Below are 12,211 nucleotides of genomic sequence, written 5' to 3' on the forward strand. Positions count from 1 at the left end.
TGGCCTCAGATTTGAAGGTGATGATTCTCATCCTGGCCACTTCACACTTGGCTGCAAACCGATCCAGTGAGAGCTGGAGGTCACGGCCTGATGAAGCCAACAGGACCACATCATCTGCAAAAAGCAGAGACTGATGTCACCAAACCGGACCCCCTCAACACCCTGGCTGTGCCTAGAAATTCCAGAGCTGGTCCACAGTTCCACGACCGGAGCGAAAACTGCATTGCTCCTCCTGAATCCGGGGTTCGACTATCCGGCGGACCCTCCTCTCTAGTGCCCCCAAATAGACCTTACCAGGGAGGCTGAGGAGTGTGATCCCCCTGTTGTTGGAACACACCCTCCGGTCCCCCTTCTTAAAAAGAGGGACCACCACCCCAGTCTGCCAGTCCAGCGCGTATGGACACCCTTATGCTTGAACATGGTGTTTGTTATGGACAATCTGTGGTGAGCAGTTCAATAACAAAACAGATCGGGGGGGGCATTCCTCCCAATCACACCCCTCTAGGTCTCAATGTTGTTGCCAACATGAGCGTTGAAGTCCCCCAGCAGAACGAGGGAGTCCCCAGAAGGAGCACTCTCCAGCACCCCCTCTCAGGACTCCAAAAGGGATAGGGTGGATACTCTGAACTTCCAGAGTGGAAGAGAGTCCATCCCCTCTCAAGAAGACTGGTTCCGGAGCCCATGCTGCGTGTCGAGGTGAGGCCGACTATATCTAGTCGGAACTTCTCAACCTCGCGCACAAGCTCAGGCTCCTTCCCCACCGGAGAGCTGACATTCCACGTCCCCAGAGCTAGCTTCTGCAGCCGAGGATCGGACCGCCAAGGTCCCCGCCTTCCGCTGCCGCCCAACTCACACAGCACCTGACCCCTATGGCCCCTCCTACGGGTGGTGAGCCCATGGGCAGGAGGACCCACATCGCCATGCCCGGCCTGTGCCTGGCCAGGCCCCATGGGTGAAGGCCCAGCCACCAGGCGCTTGCCATCGAGCCCCACCCCCAGGCCTGGCTCCAGGGGGGGGCCCTGGTGACCTGCATCCGGGCGAGGGAAACTCTGAACCATTCTTCTTTTTCATCATGAGGGTCCGGTGAGCTAGACCAGAGTCTGGTCCCTCCCCTAGGACCTGTTTGCCATGAGTGACCCTACCAGGGGCATAAAGCCCCCAACAACCGAGCTCCTAGTCTTAAGACTAGGTAGACTTAAGACCTTCCTTTTTGATAAAGTTTATAATTAGAGCTGGCTCAGGTTGCCTGGACCTGTCCGTAGTTAGGCTGACATAGGTTTAATCTGCTGGGGGACTTTCTATAGGGGTCAGAGAGCAGTGGAGACTAACACTGCTCTCTGACCTTTATATTTAAGCCATAATAGCTAATTAGTGACCCTAGTTTCATTATTGTGTACGTTCCTGAAGCACAAGTTTCTTGTGCTCAGTTGAAATCCCCATCTGTGTGACAGGGAGGTGGCAGAGCTTTCAGCCCGATCCCGCGGAGATGGTTTTGAGTCTGTTCAGAGCTGTGTAGCGGATATTAATAACTACGTAAAAATTTGGACTTTGCACTCGTTAAAGTAAAAGGGGCACCATTCTCCATTCAGGAAAAATTTTATCTTAGATTATGACAGTGTTACAACATGTCATCATTCTAATCAGTCTCACAATCCGTACAGTTTATCCTGTATACATTGATCTTGTTTCTCTCATGAAATAATATTCACAGACAACGACTTGGCGATAAGTGAAGCCTTTTTATTTATATTATATGAAGTGATGATAAAACAGAATAAGAAATATGGCATATAAATGAGGTTAAACCAAGAAAAGGGAACAAGGTAATGTAACTTGTATTCAGGTGATGTAAACGATTAATTATAGATGATAGTGGGGAGAGACGTGTGATCTTATGGAGCGGGGACGCTCGCTGAACAGTAATTTAATATTCCGTAATTTAATTAGAACATCGCTATACGACATCAACTCTGATCGTTAGAAGATGTTACTTTGCCTACTTTTGCCGACTTGAACAGACTTCTCCTTGGAGGTCCAGATCGTCGCCTTGCTCCGGTAGAGGGCTGCTGCGCGTCTTCCAGACGAGGTGACCCACTGAAAGGTGGCGGGGGCAGGGATGATGGAGTCGGTGTACGGCGGACTTTAACTGGCCTCAGTGTTCGCCTCAGCGAACCGGTAAAAGCCTTTGAACAAAGTCTTTAAGGGCAGGCTGCGGATGCTGACAATTTTGTACAGCAGGAGTTGCCTTCAGATCCGTGGCAGAGTTGACGGCGGATCGCGGAATGTCCTTCTTCAATTAAACTCGCAGTAGTAATCAAAAAGTAGTCCAGTTGGCCTGACGGAGTTACTTTGGACTATTATCTCGAGCCTATTTGAGGTGAAATAAACAAGACGTCTTTGCTGACCAGAAACGGCGTTTAAAACAAACCTTAAGAAAATAGAAAGAAAAGCTTAGAAAGTTACGATTCAGGCACGTTTTAACGTGCAGTCGCGGCTCCTCTTGTAAAACTTTTGGAACAAAAGTAAACTTTGGGTGAGCGAGAATCAATAATCAAAGTGTTTTTATTGATTTTCACATTCAGACATCAAACCTCCATTCAAACCAAGATAATAGGACTGAACTTATTCATCACAAATGTAGAACTAAACTACAGACAAAACAGTGACAAGACAAATCATACTAATACTAGACATCAGACACACCCACCACCCATGATAATAAGAAGAAAATAGATGACAAAATAAATTAATTAATTAAAAAATGAATAAATAAAATTAAATTAAAAAAAAAAAAAAAAAAAAAAAAAAGAGAGAGATGGGGAGGGGGGAAAGGGGGGGAGGGGGTCAGAAGCTGCCAATTATGTTGGAGCAGCTGAAAGCTCCTGTTCAAAGTGAGAAATAAAAGGCTGCCAGACCTTAGAAAATCTCTTAGTGTTGCCCTGCAATGTAAATCTAAGGTGTTCTAATTTCAGGTGTGCCATCACCTCCTCCATCCATCGTTCGTGAGATGGCGGTGTTGCCTTTATCCAGTTAAATAAAATTAATCTCCTGGCCAACAACGAAGAAAATGCTATTGCTTTCCTTTGAGCAGTCGTTAGTTGTGCTTCCCCTGGTGCCACACCAAAGATGGCTGCCAGAGGGGTGGGCTCTATATTTCTGTTATAAACGGATGAGAAGGTTTTGAAAATTTTGGCCCAAAACTCTTTCAGCCTGTGACAAGACCAGAACATGTGACATATGTTGGCTGGCACCTGTTTACATCTAGGACAAGTCGGATCAGCCCCCTGATAAATTCTTGCTAGTTTGTCCCTTGAAAAATGAAGTCTGTGTAACACCTTAAATTGTATCAATCCGTGTCTAACACATACAGAGGAAGAGTGTATTAGTTCTACTGCCCATCTCCAGTCAACTTCCGATATGTCCAATTCTAACTCTTCCTCCCATTTCGTTTTTATGTAATCGAGGGGTGGGGAAGCCACATTCTGGATATTCACATAGATCCTGGAAATCATCCCTTTACAAGTCGGATTCATATCCAATAGTTCATCTATCCATCCGCTTTGCGGTAGCATAAGGGATGAAGAGAATGTTTTTTTCACAAATTCTCGAACCTGAAAATATCTGAGGTAGTTAGTCTTTGAGGGGATTCCATACTCTTTCTCCAGTTGAGCCGCAGACATGAATACCCCATCTTTAAAAAGGTTTTTGACACATTCCACCCCAGCTCTATACCATTCCCTAAATGCTGTTCCCCCAAGGGCCGGGGGAAACAAATGATTGCCATAGACAGGAGCAGAGAGGAGGGCATTTCTGTTTTTAAAATGTGTTCTGAACTGGACCCAAATTTTGATAGAGTCATGTACAACAGGGTTGTTTGTGTACAGGTGTTTGCTTAAGGGCAGAGAGGCGCAGACCAGGGAGCGTAGTAACACTGGGCTAGATGCATATCTTTCCATATGTACCCAAACTGGGGTTTCATCGTCATCTACCTGTGAGACCCAAAACAACAGCTTATGTATATTGGCAGCCCAATAATAGTGCATATAATTTGGTAGAGCCAGGCCTCCCTCTTCTCTCTGTCTCTCAAGGAACTCTCTTCTTATCCGGGGGACTGTTTTATTCCAGATAAAGGTGGATGTACATTTATTTAATTCTTTAAAAAATGATTTAGGGATGAAAATTGGAATTGTCTGGAACAAATAGAGGAACCGTGGCATTACAGTCATTTTAACAGAATTAATCTTCCCTGCTAATGATAGGGGGAGAGATGACCACCTCTCCATATCTAATTTTGCCTTATCCAATGTTACTTTAAAGTTATGATTAAATAAGTCTTTGTATTTACTTGTTACATTGACACCTAAGTAAGTGAATTTATCTTTGTGCGTTGTGAAAGGAAAGGACTGAAATGACAGTCTCCTCGCCTGCTTATTAATTGGGAAAAGAACACTTTTCGCTAGATTAACTTTATAACCCGAGACCTTCCCAAAGTCTTCAATAATATTCAGAGCCACTGGGATGCTTGTGGCAGGGTTTGACAGGAAAAGAAGGAGGTCATCAGCGTATAGCGAGAGTTTATGGTTTTGCATCCCCCTGTGTATACCCCCAAGTCCAGCAGCATTCCTCAGCATTATTGCAAGGGGCTCAATTGCCATATCAAAGGGCAGAGGTGACAAGGGGCACCCCTGCCTTGTTCCCCGAAACAGAGGAAAAGGTTCAGATATTATATTGTTTGTTCTCACCATAGCCTGGGGATTTGCATATATTATTTCGATCCACGAACGAAATTTAGGACCGAATCCGAATTTCTCAAGAACTGTGAAGAGATAGAAATACTCTATTCTATCAAAAGCTTTGTGAGCATCTAGGGATATCACAATCTCAGGTTCAATGTTATCTTCGGCAGTATACAACACGTTGAAAAGGCGACGGAGATTACTGGAGAGTTGCCTACCAGTTTACTGGAGAGTTGCCTACCAGCAACAAGCGAGAATCAAGAGAAGTGAAGAGCTGAAGAGCGGATCCGAAAAAGGAAAAGAAAGTAAAAGAAGTGAGAGAGGGCTGAGCTCTCGCTTAGTTTTTATCTCTGAACTTTGGGATGTGCGAATAGGAGGCGGGAATTAGCGAGTCTTCGCGCCGAGCGATCGCGCATCTGGCATTTCTCTTTTTATAAAATACTTAATGTAATTTAGGAGACATCTATTTCTCGGTACTTTATGATGAATTACGCAACCTAATCCTTCGTGTGTAAATTCACGCATCTCATCACAACTATGATCTCATCACAGTAAATTCAAATACCTGTTAGGAGATCTGAGAGGACAATTTGTAACATAACACATGACTCTGAAAGCCTTCTTGTTCAATTAGTTAAATGACCATACATAACATCACATTTATACCATGGGTTCTAACAACTTGGTGATTACTTGGATATATAATTACCATTTCATCTATCATTATACAATGAATACAAAACAAGATGTAACTACAAAGTTGGTTACGAGCTCACTAATAACTAAGGCCACTAGATGGCAGTATAGCTCCATTATAAAAGAAGAATAAAACGTACTTTACCTAACTCATTCAAATTGCCTGAGATGAAAAGAATGGGAGGTGCTCCTATCTGTTCACTGAAGCATGGAGACAACCTCACCCCCAGTCACAAAGGTTGAAGAAAAGGGGACATTTTTAACTTACAACCTTGGTCCAAGTCATTCTGTCAGATGTTAATCACAACACAGGGTTACATAATGGCTTTACCCAATGTTCGACCAGTTGGTTATCTCAGCAGGGGAGGCAATATGATGGTTGTTTAGTATTGCTTGGGTGATCCCAGGAGGTCATTCAGACGCCTTACCTCCTGTGGTATGCTGATGGGGCCTTCGGAGTGTTTTTCTTCCCACCATATGTCAGGGTGGAGGGTGTCAGACACTGGCCCTTTGCTGTGGTTTCAAAGGCAGAGCGTGTTTGCAGACATCCCCAGGGAGTATAAGTTAAGTTAATTAACAACCCCCTGTTGGATGTTTTAGGTTCGTAAAACAGTGTCTCTTGACGTGTCCCCCACTTGTATAGGGGAACTCGAGACCTAGAACTGACCCTTCAGAAAAAGGGATTACAGAGACCAGTCCAAGGCAGTCCACTACACCTGCCACTCTGGCTCTGCTTCCTCTCTCTTTCTTTCTTTTCTATAAGTGTTCTCTGGCATTCATATTTAAGTTGTAATTGCAGATCAGTGACTCTAGGATCCTCATTGAGTGCTTATCCTTTTTACTGTTCACCACCTTGGGTCTGTTGAACTGCACTACGCTAATTCCGTTGCCTCTCCGGAGCATTCCTGCTCCCTAGTTTCCTAGCTTTCCCAGATCCTGGCCTTAACCCTGGCTGTGTCTGATCGTTGTGATATCTGTGCTGGTGCTTTGACCATGCCTTTGGTTGTAGTCGTGCTGTGGCTGCACTGATACTGTACCCCCCGCTCGCCCGCCCTGATCGTGCTCTTGGTCCTGGTTGCGCCGATTCTGTGATCATGCCTTTGGACACCTCTCTATCAATATATCCATGAGACTCTTATCAACACCCACAATATCATCACAGAATGCATTGGATAATTTCACACCTATTGTTATTGTAATATGACATGCATCTGTTTTGTTTCGACTATTGCTGCCCCCCACTTTACAAATAGAGGAAACTGCTGAAAAGTTTTTAAAGACTGCTGTAGTTGTCTTACTTGTTTTAATGCCTGTCTGTGACGTCATATGGACACATCAATCACACACCGCACACACAACAGCTGACAGAAAGGCAGACTCAAGTGGTGTTCACTGGCTGTGGGATATTAGTTGTATAATATATACTTAGTGGGCTTACCCGTGCTTGAAAAACCTGCTTACATGCCCTAATTCAGAAAGGAAAGCAGTGTAAAACAGTGTAATTCCATAATGAAAAGATAAAAACATGCAAAAAGATTTTAATTTGTAATCCAAATTACACATATACAAGGATTCAGGATATTAGCATGTCATTTTCAGAGACCACAGCCAAAAGAACAACAAGAGAAAAAAATACAATCTGTACATATTTCAGTTTACAGTGAGTAGCCAGTTGAAGAGTACCAGAGTACAGTGAGTAGCCAGTTGAAGAGTACCAGAGAACACTAAGGCAAATCATCAGCAGATAAAAGAAACATTGCCTTTTTGTATTTAATCCACCACAGCAGAGTATCAGGAAGTATCTTTGCTACACAACAAGGACTGATGTCTCCCTTTTGAGCAATCAGCTGCATAAGTTACAATGTGATTAAAGCAAAAAAACAGAAGGTATCTATCTAAATCTAGCATTACTGTACATGTCTTCTTATTAGCTTTGGAACACCAAACTAGCAAAAATATGCAGCTCCAGTGTACAGCTCTGGCTTTGTAGCCTTGATAATGCTGGGCTAGCAAGTTTTTACAAGTCCTCTTAATGTATCCTGAAACCAGCTGAAATCTCTCGATGCAGAAATGGACCCGGGACTGATCTATCATTCAATTGGCTGAGAATGACCTGTGTCACAGAAATCAACAGAGTGCAGAACTAACGGCACATGAACACATATCTACATATGCTTACATTACAAACATTAATGAAAAAATGTTATCTTTAACTCATAGTGTTTCTCAGACTTTAAAGAGTCTTTTCAAAAGCAGGTGCCGTCTTATAATCAGGGCCACAATAAAAGTAATGAATTGTGTCACCTACACATATTTCAGCATCACAGCTGTAGCCTTTGGCAGACATGTCATGCTAAATGACATGTTGGCCGTGTTCAGTGATGAAGCATTAACAGGTTCATTCCTCAGGTGTACTGACTCAATCATCGTTCTACGCAAACAAACTGGTTCTATTGTTGGGTGCAGCTGCTGTATAATATTTTCAATTCCAAGTATTTTTGTTCAAAACTCATCTGGCTTATTGACATTTACCTGCTGTGAAATTCCTTTAACTTTACACTGTGTGCCATGTTTGTGCATTGCCATAGCAACATTGATTTGCTTTCTTAATTTCATTTGCATTTAATAGCGACAGCCATGCCATGCTATTGTCTGGAATGGCGAGGAAGTCTGGGCAAATACAGATAACAAATAACAGATTTAATAACATTTTCTTAGCTGATAGTTGACATTGTTTTCATCTTTGGTACAGGACTTCTCATCTGAGTTTGTCTCCCAGGGACAATGACTATCTCCATGTACAATGTCAATAAAATCTGTCCAAAAATGTCTCAATAACCTGCTCTTGACCTGAACTGGAACTGTTGGATAGATTTTTTGCTACCATGGCAAAAATATTTCTGGATGGTTCAAAATTATTAAAAAATATTAACAGAGTAAGCTGCAACATATACAATGGCTCCACTGCAGTGAGCAAAATTAGTGAAGTTACATTGACATGATTCCTAAAATTCACATTTTCCACCCTAAGTTTTAGAAGGATGTATTAGCAGAAGTAGAGATAAAAAATCGGGTTTTCTGCATACATTTAACATGCTGCTCTTTAACATTCTGCTGCACATTCACACATTACAGAGGAAAGCTTTGGATTGGCCATGTTAAGCAACAGACCTGAATGTATGTCATTGCTCTGTCAATTTATATGTGTATTCAAAGTCTCTTCATCAAACAGACACATTCATGTTGGGCTGCCATTCTTAATGGTGATTCAATCAAAGCTTTGACATGATGTTGAACAATGAGACTTTGCAGAGAAAAATCACTGTAAGAGTGGAGAGGATATTAAAACTGGCTTTGGGCAGTTAGTCACATTCATACCACAGCATTGTGGTGAAATGAGCCTGCTGTTTGTGCACATAGACATGCACTTCAAAAAGCTACCATGTAACAAATATATCAGTGGTAGTACACACAATTATGTTTCATTGCCTCCTTTGTGAAGTGACGGCTGCTGTAATGAAGCTTTTGGTCTGAGGAGACTTCAGGAATCAGTGAAATACTGTGAGTGTGTGGAGATTTGATTTTACTAACCTCTGTGATTGACAACGATCTACACACTGCCACAAATTGGAGGTGTAGTTGGCATTTTCTGACTAAATCAGATGGAAAAAGAAAACCTTGAGACCCATGAGCTGTACAGTAAAGCCATGTTTTTGCTGGTCAGATAATCCAAGGTATCTCAGAACAGGCTTGGCCCTTTAGACTGTCCCTCCAGTGTGTTTCTGTGGAAATGTTTCATACACACTTTGCACACATACAGGTAATGAGGTCAAACTCAAACACACACGCACACACACACACACACAGGCGTTAACATGGTTAAGTGCTCTCCCAGCTGCTATTGTAAAACACCGGAAGCTTTAAGCAACATATAGAATTGAGACTGAACACAATCAAAAGAATGTACAAAAAGGCACATTTGACCCCAGTGCTCCTGTACTGTGAAAATTCAAGTGTAAATGAGCGTCTGTAGCATGGCTGTTGTAGCTCTTAACCATCATAAAGACAACATCACTCCAAAGAGTGCACTGCTCTGGCTGCTCATATTTGTTAGCGTAGGGGCTAACGCTCAATGTCCATTAGCCTGAATGCTAGCCAGTGCCAGGCCTTGCTCGGCAAAGAGTCACAATGGTCCCTAGTGTCTTCAACCGTCGTCAAGGAGCAGCAAGTCTCTTTATAAGCTGTCCTGTTCAGAAGTGCAGATCCATACCCCATGTTTACCCAATAATCTCTTTCCTTAATCTCACCCACCCCACATGACATTGGAGCTAGAGTGGGATGGGAAAGGTGGATGTTGTGGGTGAGGGTCGAGGGTGCTAATCATCCCCTCCACCATACAGGTCGGCCAGCTTGCGGAAGCGTGGACCCCAGTCACCGAGGTAGTCATAGTCCTGGTCTCCGCAGCTTGAGGAGGAGTGCAGGGAGCTGAGGGAGCCGGCGGTGGAGCCACTGCCCTCATAGTCAAATACCAGCAAGGAGTCATAGGGGGGAGCAGTGGGGTCGTTGTCTGCTGCCTTCAGGCCCTGGCAGAAAAAACAGAGACAGGAGGATAAGCAAAGAAAAGTTTGGAAAATAAGGTTAAAAACTGATCAGAGAGGGACTTTTGTGCAGCCCATCTATACACTATTGATGCCCAGTGCTCCAGTCTGCTGCTGAGTACTGCTGGTAACTACACATCACCAGTGGAACAGCTGGAAGTTCAAATTGTTGCTCAATCGCCCCTCAGCAGTGGCTGCTGTGGGAAGGGAGTAATCAAACTGAGGAGACCTCCACAACACAGCCTGTTTTGATTAAGCAATTTTGCATGAGAGGGAGTGATGTTGTACTGTATACCATCACAGCTATGTTTTGGTCGTAGGCACGAGGCCACAGGCCGAGTGCCGAAGATAATCACAGTCGTGATGATATACAGTATAACATCAGGGCTTCGGGTGTGATATTGCTTTTATACAACAGTTTTACGAGCATCACTTATTAGTTAACAATAATAAATGACCACAGATTAAGAACAGAGGGCTTTTGCATCAGGCAGAATTTTGCTGAGGTATTTTATGAGCAATGATACCAGTCAGAAAGGATTTCCTCACTCTTCAAACACTGATACAATCTATAGTTATGTTAGATAACTACCGAACATTGATGTTTTCCTAATTAACAATTTAGGACAGCTGAAAAGAGGAGTGATTACATGCAGAGTTAAAAGTCCCAGTGATGTTGTAACTGTATATCAGCACTTGGAATGCCTCTCAACCAATCAAATTGCTTGGTTGGAACTAATTGTTGTATAATGTGACATATACAACATGCACTTCCATACCAAACTCATGTCACAGGTTAATCCTTGAAATAATCATCCCTTCTAAACCTGAGGAGATTGTGTGAAAAACTAAACAGAGCTGTCGAGCTGTCGACTTTCAGTTGGAAAAAATGGACACTGCTCCGTTTGCACCAGAGATTTTCCACATGACAATGCAAGAAGTCACACATTTCAGCATAGTATCTCTGATACTGAGAGAAGCAGAATTCATGGTTGAGAGAGCAACAAGACTTTGACAGTATCTAGCACAGGATTATAGTAATCCTATAATATTTCTATAGTTACTGTATAGTAAAGCTGTGAGTTTTCCTGTGTTCATGACCTGTGTTCATGCTGTCAAACCACAGCAGAGCAGTCAGACCTCATCTGATGTCCACTATTGGCCCATTCAGAACCTCTGAAAGATTTAATTTTCTCAAGGCCTGGAATTCCAAATGTCAGCCTTCTGATCACAAACCAACCTCTCCAACATCATGCTGCCCCATTACTTCAGAGCAGTCACAAATGTGGGATATGGAGATCAGAGAAAGGGTGAGCAAGATGGAGGGAGTGTTACAAAGACTATGGAGGAGCATAGAATAGAGGAGGATTTGGGTCACGCTGGACAGATGCCTCCATCTTCAGGAGGAGATTCAGCAGATTATCCAGCGTAGCCTGACTTTAACCACACACACAAGCATGCACGTACACATGTACGCACATGCACGCACGCACGCACGCACGCACGCACACACGCACACACACACACACAGATTAATAACTCACTCAAAAAACTTCAGACTGATAGCATCTAAAATTAACATCTAGAAATTTGCTCAAATTAACAGTCCAGAAAATGGATGTTTTTTGCTCTGAACTGTAAATCTGGTCAGCAAGAAGAATGTTTTGCGGGCCATGTCTGTCATCCGGCTGAAGACACTCCTGTCACTCTGACACTTAATGGGAGGAGAGGATAAACCAAGAGAGGGAGAGGCGGGGCAAGATTCTACAATTCTACAATTTCATTTAGCAGACGCTTTTGCGTCAGCTTGCCATGTTTGACAGATTAAGCTTTCTAGATCAGTTTGCAATGTCTGACAGCTCCCACTCATTATTCAGAGCTCCACTTGGCCGATGTGTTTTAGCCACTCAACCAAAAGACAGACAGACAGACAGACAGACAGACACACACACACACACACACACACACACACACAGAAACAATACAGAAACAATACAGAAGCAGCTAGTACCCAGAAAATGATCTGCATTGGCTGCAACAAAAAACAGTATTCTTCCACCTGAGATGTTCCACTGTCGGGGTGCCATGCACCCAACATGTGATGACAGTTATCAGCCCCGTTATAGGAAGAGTTCAGTGTTTTCCAGAAGTCGTCAGAGGCTTTCAGGCAAGCATGTGGAT

The 12,211-nt window shown here is 43.4% G+C and overlaps 1 protein-coding gene across 1 annotated transcript in view; it reads right to left on the minus strand.

Moving 5' to 3' along the window:
• Window positions 1–7,000: 7,000 nt before the first annotated feature.
• The window catches only part of LOC121962420 (cadherin-2-like), a 190,061-nt gene continuing 184,850 nt past the window's right edge, over window positions 7,001–12,211 (minus strand). Inside the window, exon 16 of the mRNA XM_042512679.1 lies at window positions 7,001–10,015. Within this exon, the coding sequence (XP_042368613.1) occupies window positions 9,809–10,015 (207 nt within the window). The 3' untranslated portion in view covers window positions 7,001–9,808. The remainder of the gene's footprint in view (window positions 10,016–12,211) is intronic.

This window comes from Plectropomus leopardus, chromosome 3 (assembly GCF_008729295.1).
Source record: "Plectropomus leopardus isolate mb chromosome 3, YSFRI_Pleo_2.0, whole genome shotgun sequence".
In the NCBI taxonomy this organism is placed as follows: Eukaryota; Metazoa; Chordata; class Actinopteri; order Perciformes; family Serranidae; genus Plectropomus; species Plectropomus leopardus.